Raw genomic sequence first — 12,889 nt, 5'->3', positions numbered from 1 at the left:
CCCGCCCCGCCGTTCATTTCCGGGCCGCCGCTGCCGCCGCCGCGGCCCTGCCGAGCCGTGAGGGCGGGCGCGCTCCGTCCGCGGCACCGGCCGGGCCCCCGCGCCTCCGCCGGGGCGGCATCCCGGGCAGCGGCTCCTGGCGGCGGAGCGGAGCGGTGAGGGCCGGGACAGGCCGCGCAGCGGGGGCTTAGCCCCGGCGGGTGGGCGGGCGCCGTGGCCGCGGCACAGCGAGGGCGGCGGGAGCTGCCGGGGCCGGGGCCGCCGCGGAGGCTCGGGCGGTGTCCCGGGGCTCCGCAACAAGTGTCCCGGCCCCGGCGGGCCCCGGCGGGTGCGTGTGTCCGCGGGCTGCCCGCGCCCGGCGCCGCTCCCGGGCCCTTTGCCGGCCGGGAGCGCTGTGGGGCGGGGGGTGCCGGCCCCGGGCGTTTCTGGCCCCGGGGGCGGTAAGACAGGGCTGTGCTGAAGGGGAAGGTGTGAGTTAACCCTAGGGGAAGGCTGTGTTTACCCCGTTTGTGCCCTGCTGCTGTCAGGGGTTTTGTACAGCCCAGTGTTCCAGCGTGGTCGGAGCGGTTGGTTCCCTCGGGCGAGGTTTTGACCCTGGCGATGGACAGAAACGTTCTCTTGTCTCAACAGCAGACGCTGGCCTGTGATCAGGACTTATTATTCTTGCATCTCTAGGAAACGTAGAGGTTTGGAGTCAGTGCTTTGCAGCAGAGCAGCCTTGTTCCTTCTGTGCGTTCTGTCATTTAGGGTGCTGCTAAAACCTATATTTATCCGTGCCTGCTCGCATCGGCAGCCTGTAACCATGGATGTTGCTGCGGGGTGGGCTGCCGGCACGGGGATGGATGGATGGATGGATGGATGGATGGATGGATGGATGGATGGATGGATGGTGTGTGCTGCCGGGGGCTCTGCGTGCCGGGGCAGCCCTGGCTGGGCTCACGGGTTCTGCTCGGGCTCAGGGTGCTGTGCTGGGGCAGGGCTGGGCGCATGGGTTCTGCTCGGGCTCAGGGTGCTGTGCTGGAGCTGCCCTGGCTGGGCTCGTGGGCTCTGTTCTGGCCCGGGATGTTATTCTGGGGCAGCCCTGGCTGGGCTCGTGGGCTCTGTTCTGGCTCGGGATGTTATTCTGGGGCAGCCCTGGCTGGGCTCGTGGGCTCTGTTCTGGCCCGGGATGTTATTCTGGAGCTGCCCTGGCTGGGCTCGTGGGCTCTGTTCTGGCCCGGGATGTTATTCTGGAGCTGCCCTGGCTGGGCTCGTGGGCTCTGTTCTGGCCCGGGATGTTATTCTGGGGCAGCCCTGGCTGGGCTCGTGGGCTCTGTTCTGGCCCGGGATGTTATTCTGGGGCAGCCCTGGCTGGGCTCGTGGGCTCTGTTCTGGCCCGGGATGTTATTCTGGGGCAGCCCTGGCTGGGCTCGTGGGCTCTGTTCTGGCCCGGGATGTTATTCTGGGGCAGCCCTGGCTGGGCTCACGGGCTCTGTTCTGGCCCGGGATGTTATTCTGGAGCTGCCCTGGCTGGGCTCGTGGGCTCTGTTCTGGCTCGGGATGTTATTCTGGAGCTGCCCTGGCTGGGCTCGTGGGCTCTGTTCTGGCTCGGGATGTTATTCTGGGGCAGCCCTGGCTGGGCTCACGGGCTCTGCTCTAGCTCAGGGTGCTGTTCCAGGGCAGCCCTGGCTCAGGTGCCCAGCACGGGGCACAGGCAAGGCTGGCAGAGGCCCTGGGAGCCTCGATGCAGGGTTCTCCTGTCATGTGGGGACCTGCTGACCCCGAGGTGTCTCAGGTGTAGCCCAGCACTGGTGGGTTTGGCGGTGGGCAGGGCAGGGCCGGGGTTCTGGGCCCGGCCCCTCGGCAGCACGACATCACTCCGTGTCCTGGGGGTGTTTTGTGCCAGACAAAGATCTCTCCCTGCAGCTCTCGTGTGCAGCTCCTCCTGCCAAGGAACAGGCTCTGCTGTCTCTGTCCACAGGCTCCATCGTGCACAGCTCGCGGAGGAGCGCGGGGAGGGACGGGGCTGCTCCTGGCCCTTCTGCTCAGATGTTAATTTAGCACTCCACACTTCCTGTGATTCACAGCCTGTCTCTTGACAGGAGCGCGTGTGCCTTGGAGCAGAAGCAGAACTGCTACTCAACTTTCCCCACACGGGGCTGGCACTGAGCACAGCCTTTCATCAGGAGTGTTAACTGCCAGGCTGGTGATCTGGTTGGTTGGTTGTTTCCCTGGCCTCTTGGTTGTCGGTGGTTTGTGTTTTGGCTCCTTCCATTCAGCTGAACTTGCCCCTAGCAGTGATTTTCCTTTAACAGGAGTGTCGACCAGTGCTCTGGTAGCTGCAGTTAGTGCTGGGTGAAAAGGCTTTTCTGAAGGGCTGTTTGAGGCTGACTACATCTGAAACAGTGCACTGATTTCTCCAACTCCTCTCCCCTCGGGTCAAGGGCCGGTTTGTCTTTCTGTGTAATAAACAAAGCCTGTGGTCTGCTTTTTAACCACAGGTTGCTCAGGCATTGCAGATGGAGTCTGCTGGCCTGTTAATTACCTTGGCTCTGGTAAAGCCGCACTGGGGACATTCTTTTGTCACCAGCTGTTGGATGAGCTCAGTGCACTGAAGATGCAGATCGGTGTATCCATAAAATCACTGTCCCTGCAAACAAAAGCGCGCATGACAGAAACACAGAAATGATTTTACTCTCTTCCCATAAAGCAGCTGAAGGTGGAAGGTGCACCTTTTTTGCTGAAAAGATCTCGGTGGCGTTTGGTTTGCAGCTGCCAGCCTTCAGCTGGAATTTGGGCTGTGGTTTGCAGCAGTGGGTCCTCTGGGGGTGGCTGCAGAGCTGGCCCAGCTGCCCTGGGGGTACCTGCGGGAGGAATGTCAGTGGCTGTCAAAGGCCTTGAAAATGTGAGAAATCAAAAGGCAAAGTGAATAAACCTGCTCAGCCCAGGGACAGTCCTGTGCCACGAGAGGCCAGGGGGAAAGCAGATGCTTTCAAAAAGTGGCCAGGGACCTGGAAGAGGAGTGGGGAATGACGTTGGCAAGCAGGACAGTGGCACTTCTGTGTCTGCTGTGCCTTTTCAGAGTCCTGGAGAGGCCGTGGGGGAGCTGCAGCTCTGTGTCACACAGCCCCGAGGGGTTGGGGACATCTGGGCTCTGTGCACCTGGGCTGACCTGTGCTTGTTTTCAGTTTTTATTCCAGGACAGCTGAAGATCCCTGATGCCAGATACCCAACCCACTGCCAAATAACCATGAGAGAGAGGAGGTAGCTGCCCCCGGCGCCAGGGAAAATCCGATTTCAATGGATACAAAATACAAGGACGATTTATTTAGGAAGTATGTCCAGTTCCACGAGTGCAAGCTGAACGCCTCTGACAACAAGCAGCGTCCTATCAACGATGAGTACTTGCGGGTGGCAGCAGCAGCCTTACTCTGCCTTCCCAAAATGGATCCCTTTTATCGATTCCGGCTGATAAAGTTTTACGAGATGGCTGAGAACTCGCTAAGATCTGTGAAATCCTCGAGTTTACATTGTCTCCATAATGCATTCAACATGCTCGAGACAGTTGGGATTAATCTCTTTCTGTACCCCTGGAAAAAGGAATTCAAAAACATTAAGGTAAGACTTTTTTTATGTAGCCATGGTGAGAACATGATTTCTTTTTCTTTCTGTGAACACATTTCCTTTAGAGGCTTTTTTTCCTTTTATAGCATGAGATATATATATATATTTCTCTCTATACAGTTGGTAAACAGAAGCCGTTTCTGTGTAAAATAAGTGAAGTCTGTGCTGGTGAGAGTATCCCCAGGGCAGAAGTACAAGCACTATCTGCAATTAGAATGTGTGTTAAGTACAAGAGCTTATTTAAGGTCGTTGTTCAGCCTCCCCTGCTGCACTGTTTTATTCCTCCCTGGAGAGGCTTTCACTCTGGTGAGTGGTCAGGCTGGATTTCAGGTGACTCAGAGTTTGATTTGTCTCACCACAGCTGTTACAGGACACGAGTATTAAACCCAGTGGATGCCTTGCCGAGGCTCCCACAAGTTCTGTGATAATGGTGAAGGAACTTCTGCAAAAGAATTGTTTTCAGAATACCTTTGGTCTGCTTGTCAGTGCTCAGTTCCTGATACTTTGATTTTAAGGTGCTTTCAGATGTATCTGCCTAAGGCAGGTTCCCAGAGAGGAAAGTGGGAACTCACTGCTGGGCTTGGGTGCTGAAGTCCCCTTGGGAGCTCTCTGCTCTTGAGTTTTGTGTTTTATCTTTGCCTGTGATGGGCAGACTGCTCCTGCCTGCGCCCAGAACAGGCTGAACTAGGCTGAGCATGTCCCTCAGCTGTGCCACATGCTGAGGGTGTTTCAGCTTGCTGAAACTCATGTCTCTGCTTTTGGGGCTCTTTTAGTGGAAGTTTTTGAATTAATATTAAATAAAACTGACATTTGAAACTGTGTGGTGACAGTAAACAAAAAGTGTGCACCTCAAGTAGATTTAAAGCTGAATTGCAGAGGAGTTTGGCACTCCTGCAGTAATTCTGAGCTCCTGTCAGCTCCAGCTTGTCCCTGGCTGGGGTAGTTCCCAAAATCCTGGCCTTGTTGCCTTTCATGGTAGACTCTCTGTAAATTCAGACATGTCCAGTGTGCATTAAAGTTAACGTTAGTGCAGAGCAGAGTGATTTAAATCACCAGGGAGGACATTATGCTAATCAGGATTTTAAATTGAATGAAAAACTCTCCTACTTTGAATTTCCCTCATGTGGAATTTCCATCTGCTGAGCAGGAGGGATGCAGAAATCGAGCTCATCTTGCCAAGGCAGTTGCATGTGTTCAGAGTGGTTATTATTGTGTTTAATTACACGGTCTCTGTCACCGAATTATCTGAACATCTCGTCCAGCGCTGAATTTCTAACCTAGTTTTCCTTTTATCCCCCCACACCCCCCTTAGACCTACACTGGACCCTTTGTTTATTATGTGAAGTCTGCCCTCACGGAGGATGATGTCAGGCAGATCCTGAACTACATGGGCTACGTGCAGGAGCTGGCAACGACCTTCAGGCTCAAAGAGCAGGTGGACTCCATCCAGGTGAAGATGATCTCCTTCGAGCTCTTCCTGGCCAAGGTGGAGTGCGAGCAGCTGCTGGAGATCCACCTGCAGGTGAAGGACAAGGGTTACTCGGAGCTGGACGTGCTCAACGAGCGCAGGAGCAGCGGGGAGGACGTGCGGGGCTGCTCGGAGGCGCTGCGGCGGCGCCTGGAGTGCAAGGAGAGCCTCAACGCCTCCATGGCGCGCATGGTGCTCCAGAAATCCGCCAGCGAGCGCGCCGCCAAGGACTACTTCAAGCCAAAGGTCAGCAAGCCTTCCAAGTCCGTGGACACCTACGACAGCTACTGGGAGAGCAAGAAGCCGCCCCTGATGAGCTCGCTGAGCCTCAGGAAGGAGCCCATTCTGGTCGACGCGGAGGACGACATCAAAGATGAAATTATCCGTCCGTCGCCCTCCCTGCTGGCCATGTCCAGCTCCCCTCACGGGTGTTCCGATGAATACCTGCCCACCTCCTCTCATCACAATGGCATGCTAAGAACAAATGTCCCTTACAGCTCCTATTTTTCTGCTCAAGAGGACTTAGATTTGTACACCGAGCCCGATTCTAGAAGCGTGCTGAATTTTAAAAGACAGGACGCTATCAACAAGCCCGATGTGTGGCTGCTAAAGAGCGACGCCAACCCCGTTTACCACAAACGCACCCACCTAGCCAAAGAGACAGCTTCCTCCAAGTGCCAGAACTGTGGCATACCCTGTGGCTCCTCTGTCTGCCAGAAGTGTGACAGCCTGTTCGGCTCCAGGCAGGAGTACCCGGCCGTGAAGCAGAGCTCCTACTCCATCAAAGCTCTCCCCAGCGACGGCTTGTCTGCCGCGCCGGCCCTGAGGGAGAAATCCCAGTACACATCCCAGACTCAGAGCCAAGACAGAGCTGCTCAGTTCAGCTCCAAGCCCAAGGCTGCGGGCACCTCGCGCTGCGGCTTCTGCAACCGCTCGGGAGCGGCCAACACGTGCACGTTCTGCTCCAAGGTCTCGTGTGACTCCTGCCTCAACGCCTACTACTACGACCCGTGCTGCAGGAAGAGCGACCTGCACAGGTTCCTGCCCAACAACCAGTTAAACTATAAATCATCCCAGCTGTCCCACGTGGTTTACAGATAGACTGCCTCGGTCTGTTGGGGAAGGGAGGGAAAAGGGGGAGAGAGGAAAGGGCTATCCTAACTCGTGTTCTGACTTCACGCTGACCTCTTGCCAAAATCACGTGTCCAGATATTTGGAGCCATGGTTCGGTGATCAGGTGCCAGTTCTTGATTTTTGTGGCTTCACAGATGCTGCAGATCCATTTAGATTTCATGCTGCTATAATTTAGGTAACTCCTAAATGAGCGTTGCTTTTCAACTTAAATGGGGGAGAAGAGCACATTTTTTCCTTAAAACTTGGCAGCTGTTGTATTTTTAAAAAGTGACATCATACCTTCCTATTATATCATATCTTGCCCAAATAAAACCAGGCAGTGTTTGAAAATAAAAGTCGGAGAATTGAGATTCTCATTTTCTACGAGCGATGAAACCACTGCCAGTTTTTGATAAAGTGTGACTTCAAAACGTGCAGGAAATATGTGAATGGCTTGTTTTGCCAACAAGGACTATTTTTTTGATGTGTGTCTGCATTTCTTGATCTCCAAAATGCGAACCTCTCTTCCTTTTGTCTTTGTTTCCTCCTTCTCCCCTGGTTGTTTATCTCGAGCTTATATAACCTGACTCTGGATAACATGTGCTTTATTTTCCAGTGTTGCCAATATCATCCTCCCGGGTTTCACTGTATGGTATTTTAAAGAGGTGATCCTGTATCTGTGTCACTCAGATGATGCCTGGAGTGTTGTCCTCTCAGATGAGTGTCCGTTTTCTTTCTGTTGCACATGGTTTAAGTACTGTTCTTTGTACTGTAAATAGGTGATTTGGAAACGGTTTATTTTTAATAAATATTTAATATGTTGAGTTCTTAAAAGTGGTAGAATCATTATAACTATGAAGTCTCTCTGGGTTATTTGTTCAGGTGACTTTTTGTTTTTCCTTGTACTGTATTTCATAGCTTATTATAGCCACTGTGGCAGAATGATGTTCTTGGCTCTGATCAGTTCTTGGGTTTTAATCTGACTTTTTTTTTTTAACCTCTGATAAGGCTGCCACTCGTCTGAGTGGAGTCTTGTCTAAGAATTGCAGGATTTTGCTCTCAGTGCACGCTTTTTCTTTGTGGTTATGGCAGTTGTAGGTGTCAATGTTCTGCTTGCTTCCAAATTCACTGCCAGTCTGTCTGTAGTGTAGTCCAGCAAGTAAAGCCTGGTTAAAACTCAGAGCTCATTTGTGACTCCTGTTCAAGTGAACCCATCAGTTCTGGATGTGACTCAGATAATGACCTTTGTCTCTTGCTGTAGCACTTGGGAACCCTGGCTGAGATCCAGGACTCCCCCGTGTTGGGCTCTGTACAGTTTGACCCCCCAAACACCACCTGGTTATGAATAGACTTCAGTTTTTTACTAAAAGAAAACCCCTGAGAGTCCTAACTCCCTTATTCCAACTATAGCTAGTTAGCACAAAGTATCAGGCAACCTAATCTGATGTGCAGAATTCAATGTGTTTAAAATACCTGTAAAGAACTCTAGCTGAGATGTAAACTCTGTAGTCCACTTTGCACTGAAATGATTCACTTTGGGGTTTTTAATCACTGTTAGAGTCTAGGCTTCTCAGCTTCAATGTCCATCACTCCCTGTGTGACAGGAACATGCATGAATGAATGTTTGTCTTACATTTTTTGGGGTGGGGAGGGGCTTCAGGTAGGTAGAGGGGAAAATTACATAGGCTAGTGTTGTAAAATAGCTAAAATAATTTTAGCCATAACTGGGTGTCAGAGGAATTATGGAAATCAGATGAAACCTGGGTCTTACAGAGGGCTGAGAACAATAAGTTACTGTCCAGTTTGCACTAAGAAACAAAGTGAACAGCGTTCGTTTAACAATCAGGGAAATTCTGAATCAAGGGACTGCAACTGAGCATAGTGTCAAGGGCAAGTACTGCCTTGCTGACCCTGAAGGTTGGGGTGAATATTGCTTAAGTGAATGATTTTAAGGTTTTCAATCTTGTATGTTTTTTATAAATATATATATATATATAAATATGACACAAATGTAGATACGTTATGTATATAGTGAAGAATTTAAAAACGATTTTGCTATTAAAAGGCAGTCTGAGGGTGGTTTTCATTTCGGTGGCTCTTTGGGTTTTGTTCACCTTCTGCAGTGTCATGCCTGTTTGGCTGCTCTACGGTGTATCTTCTAGTTCACCACTTCAATTTCCATCTGGCTCCTCACACTACAGTGAATAACTAAAACTGTGATGCCACGTAATTTTTACGGTGACCAGGGCAGGTGCTGTACCTGCCCTGAAAAAAAAAAGAGAAGTCCTCTGTATATATGTCATGGAATCCTGTAGTACAAACCTGTGTTGAATTGAAGTGATACCATGCTCTATTTTTGTGTATCTTACTGTATGAGGTTGCTGTGATTGATACAGTAAAATATATGCGAATTTAAAATGCAGGTGGTTTGCATCTGATTTGTTTAAGATTAATTTATGTTTTGAAGGAGGAATTTAAAAATAAAGAGGCCTTTAAGAAAAGGCTTAACTCTTTTCTTAAAGTGGCGTGTGCATGTGGCTGTCTGTTCACCCCTGCGTTTGCATGCCCTGGGCTGGGGCTGGGCGTGCTGCCTGCTCGGTGCAGAGCTGCTCAGAGAAATCCCCTTCCTTCCCCAGCCTGAGCAGCATGACTCAGTGTTCGTGGAGCATGTGAGCCGGGCTGGCAGCCTGCAGCAGGCTCAGCCGGGCTGCCAGCAGGGTCTGGGGCCCTGTGGAGCTCCCTCTGTGGATCCCAGCCTTGCCTCTCCCTGGCACTTGCCTGACGAAGCTTCCCGAGGGCAGCTGCGTCTCCCAGAAGATGTGTGGTACTGCTGAGGTGCGTTTTGGCACTTAGGCCTTCTGCCTCCCTCTGCATCCTGCTAGCTCCGGAGCAGGAGAACTCCTCAAGTTCCAAACCACATCGTTCTTTTTGTTTGGTCCTCGTGTGGAAAAGCATGTCAGGTGAATGCTGAAGTGCCTTTTCTGCAAGTGTTTTATGATCTGTTGTGATTACTGGGAGTACCAGGGAGGATTATAAAAATCAGGCTTCGGGTAACTCTGATATTCCTGCAGGAAATCTTGCCTCACACTGTGATTCTTCTCAAGCTGATGTATTTCTGGTGCTGTAAAACAAGGCTGTGAGCTGTCCTGCTGTCTGGCATCTCTGATTACAGACCTCTAAGCTTGTTTGCTGCTTCTTTGGCTTTCAACAGAAGCTTCAAGGTTCCACACACGGTTAAGTAGTTCAGATGTGGTGATTTGAGCTGACAGCTCCTTGAAGTTATTTTCTGGAAGATGGCTCTGGGTTACGAGCATTTGGTGCACGTTTCCAGCTGTGCTGTAGAATGTTTATAAGGGAAGAGATTCGCCTTTCCTGTGTTTGTTTAGAAACAAGTTTGTTTAGGAGCTAATCTGAGCACGGTGATAATTGTTACACTGCCAGGGAGACTGGGAGGAAAGCAGGGGGTGACTCTTGGTGTACCTGGTTCGGCTCTGAAGCCAGAGGGAATTCGGCCTCTCAGCTGATCATCATCGTGGTGTCTCAGCAGCAACTGAGCCGGGCTGCAAACGTCCCCGTTTGTTATCTGTGAAGGGTGTTCTGTGATTCCTCCTGCACATCACAGAATGTGGTTGTGTTTGTCCAAGGCTGTAAGGACTTTTCCTCTTTTCACACTTCCTCGTGTTCCCCCGGAAAAGCTTTTCTGTAGCTGTGCCCCGGGGCTGTGAGCGGGGATTTCCAGACACAGCAATGCCCGGCCTGGGGCAATCCCACCGCTCCCGATTGTCCCCTGCCGCTGCTTTCACTGTCACACAGCCCCTGGGAGCTGTCCCGGGGGACAATCCCACCGCTCCCGATTGTCCCCTGCCGCTGCTTTCACTGTCACACAGCCCCTGGGAGCTGTCCCGGGGGACAATCCCACCGCTCCCGATTGTCCCCTGCCGCTGCTTTCACTGTCACACAGCCCCCGGGAGCTGTCCCGGGGGACAATCCCACCGCTCCCGATTGTCCCCTGCCGCTGCTTTCACTGTCACACAGCCCCTGGGAGCTGTCCCGGGGGACAATCCCACCGCTCCCGATTGTCCCCTGCCGCTGCTTTCACTGCTGCCAGAGCCCTCCGGAGAGCCGGGGTTGTGTTTTTTACCCCGGGAACAGCAGCGTCGGGGCTTTGGTCGCTGCTGCCTCCGTCCTCTCCCTGCTGGCAGAGCAGAGGGTCCAGAAAGTCATCTGGACACCCAGCAGCTCCCTGTGCAGGCACGGGCCGCCAGTGGACGTGGAAAGGCTTTTTGTGCAGAAAAGAGGTGGACAGGTGGAAATGTTCCAGATAAAAATGAAGCAACCTGCTCTGATTTATTTTTCCCCCCCCCCTTGGCATCAAGAAGAAATTTCTCTTCCAGCATTCAGAGGCACTGAAGTCATTTTGCAGCAAACCTTGCATGAGATTAGAGATTGTTTCAATTATTGATATTTCTTATTGGTGAGGTCTTTTCTGAGCGCTGCAGATCCTGAATGTGAGGGATGGCGATTCTGGAGCCTCTGCTCAGGCTGGGCTTTGTCATACACAGTTCCTACTTTGAGATGGGGATGTGAAATGCCTTCTGGCTTGGGAAATAGCTCCCAGTTGTTTTTCCTGTCTTACCTGGGCTTTGAGTTAACTCTGCCCCGTGCAGGTCTCTTCACTGAAGGCAGTGTCAGAGTTCCAATGGCTGGAAGTGGCGCAGGAGCAGCCCTGGCAACTTGTGTGTGGCAGCTGCTTCTGCTGCTGTGGGTGTGGGGCTGTCATGCTTCCTGCTTTAGAAATCATTCTCATGAGAGTCATACTGTTCTGAGATTTTTCATCATCAACCTGCTTTAAAAAAAGAAAAAGAAAAATCAACCCACAAGCGCTCATCAAATCCTTAGAGAAAAAGGCTGCTTTCTCCCAAAGTAAGTCAGACCTGCTCTGTAGCTTTGTGTCGAGGTGCTTGGATGTAACTGCCTCCCCTGGGATTTGCCCCTCTAAAGCATGGGCAGTCGTGGTGAGCTGCCTTTGCTGAGGGAGCCGTCTGTGTGTGACTCCACCACTGCACGTGTGCAAACCCCGAACGCACAAGTGAGCTGGTGATGGGACGTGCTGCCATCCAGCAAGTCGAGGAGGAACAGCCTGGTTACATCGCAGGGCGCTTCTGCTGGCTGGTACATCCCTGGTGAGCCTTCCCACAGGGCAGCCTGCCATGGAGAGGAGGCCTCCTCCTCCTCCTCCTCCTCCTCTTCCTCCTCCTCTCCTGTGTGCCCACAGAGGAGGGTCTGTGGGGATTTGCTGGCCACAGCATGCATGGGCTGACCAAGTGGCAGAAGCAGAAGGGGACAAGGACAGCCCCTGCCCCATCTCCTGTTCCAAGGGTGTTTCCTCAGCTCGGGGTCAGCCCTTGTGTCTGGAGGGGTCAGCTCAGCGCTGCTGTGGAACACCTCCCCAGGAGCTCAGTTACCCTTGGGAAGTGCTAGTGAGAGCTCGTTTTTCTGTCCTGGGGTGTGCACTGAGGGGACAATGCCATTTCCAGCCCTTTTTGCTTTGTATTTTGTTCCTGGCCCTGAAACTGCCAGCGTCTGTAGCATTGTTTCCCGTGGCATTAATTGAGATGTGCTCTCAGAGCTGTTCCCAGCCTGCTTTATATGCTGGCTTTGGGCCACCTCGGCAGAAATCAGTGGGCTGTGTGCATATGTTCTGCTTCTCCTTTTTTGGGGAGCGAGGGGGAGAGGGGCTCAGTTCCCCACACTCTGCCTCTCCCTCCTGGAGAAGTAGAACCCCTGAGAGCAGCTGCTCTTGCACCTTCTGCTGTGACCAAATCCTCTCATTCTCCAGAGCCCAGTGGCAGCAGCTGCTCTGAGGGATGATTCCAATGGCAGGAGCGAGAAGGAGCACGTCTGGTTTGTGCTCTGCTGTGAGGTCCTGGGCAGTGGCCGGGGGTGGCACTCTGGGCTGGGCACAGCCTTGTGCAGGGGGACAGAGCGCTGTGACACTGGCCTGGGGCAGTGAGATCAGCTCAGGAGCCGGGAGGAGATCGATGAACAGCTGCTGCAGCAAACCCAGGGGTGGGCAAGGCTGCAGTTAAAGGGAGGAAGGGTGGGAAGCTCACTTCGAGGAGTGAGGTGAAGCCTGGTGGCAGAGGAGTGTCCTGACACGGGAATGGTGTTTCCTGCTGTACAGGTTGTTACAGATACTCCCTCCGTGTAAACGAGCTGACATTTTGGGTCTTGTGTTGAGAAGCACCTAAGGAAACTTTGTTCCTTGTTTCAGGGGATGTTTCCTCCGGTGTCTCCCCAAGAAGTGCTGGAGGCTGTGGTGACCCCAGCAGCAAAGGGACAGGCTGCAGCAGAGGATGCTGCCAGACTCTGTCACCCACTCCGAGGTCTCCAGTGGAGAATTTCAGCCCGAGAACACAAAACCTCTTCATGTAAATCAGTGACAGAAATGAGACTTAGTGCGGGTGAGCCCTGGAGGGTGGGAGAGCACGTTTGGTCTGTGTGTGGTCCTTGTCCTACCAGGGAGAGCTTTGCATCTTCAGGGATCAGACTTCAAAGGTCAGTCTCAGAAATCCCTCTTTCCCCCTTTCTTACTCCTGTATTTCAGCATTCAGGTGGAGAAGCAGTGAGTCATCCGAGATGTGTTCACATCTGAGATGTGCTCACATCTGAAATGTGTTCTCTCCTCATGGATCATGGCTGGGC

The 12,889-nt window shown here is 52.5% G+C and overlaps 1 protein-coding gene across 1 annotated transcript; it reads left to right on the top strand.

Annotated features, from left to right (window-relative positions):
- The first annotated feature begins 63 nt into the window (after window positions 1-63).
- Window positions 64-8,685, top strand: SPATA2 (spermatogenesis associated 2). The gene is made up of 3 exons (XM_066198572.1): window positions 64-155; window positions 3,168-3,597; window positions 4,916-8,685. Exons 2-3 carry the CDS (start codon window positions 3,280-3,282, stop codon window positions 6,170-6,172), a joined length of 1,575 nt encoding a protein of 524 aa, XP_066054669.1. The 5' UTR covers window positions 64-155; window positions 3,168-3,279; the 3' UTR covers window positions 6,173-8,685.
- The last annotated feature ends 4,204 nt before the right edge of the window (window positions 8,686-12,889 follow it).

This window comes from Chamaea fasciata, unplaced genomic scaffold (genome assembly GCF_029207755.1).
Source record: "Chamaea fasciata isolate MVZ Bird 193981 ecotype frontalis unplaced genomic scaffold, bChaFas1.0.hap1 SCAF_17, whole genome shotgun sequence".
Classification (NCBI taxonomy): domain Eukaryota; kingdom Metazoa; phylum Chordata; class Aves; order Passeriformes; family Sylviidae; genus Chamaea; species Chamaea fasciata.
The sequence above is the reverse complement of the archived record's forward strand: the minus strand, read 5'-3'. Positions and strand labels throughout refer to the sequence as shown.

Excerpts from the sequence above, each read along its gene's own strand:
- SPATA2 (XM_066198572.1), top strand. The coding sequence starts at position 3,280 with ATGGATACAAAATACAAGGACGATTTATTTAGGAAGTATGTCCAGTTC. Across the intron at positions 3,598-4,915 it reads AGGAATTCAAAAACATTAAG|ACCTACACTGGACCCTTTGT; the intron begins GTAAGACTTTTT and ends CACCCCCCTTAG.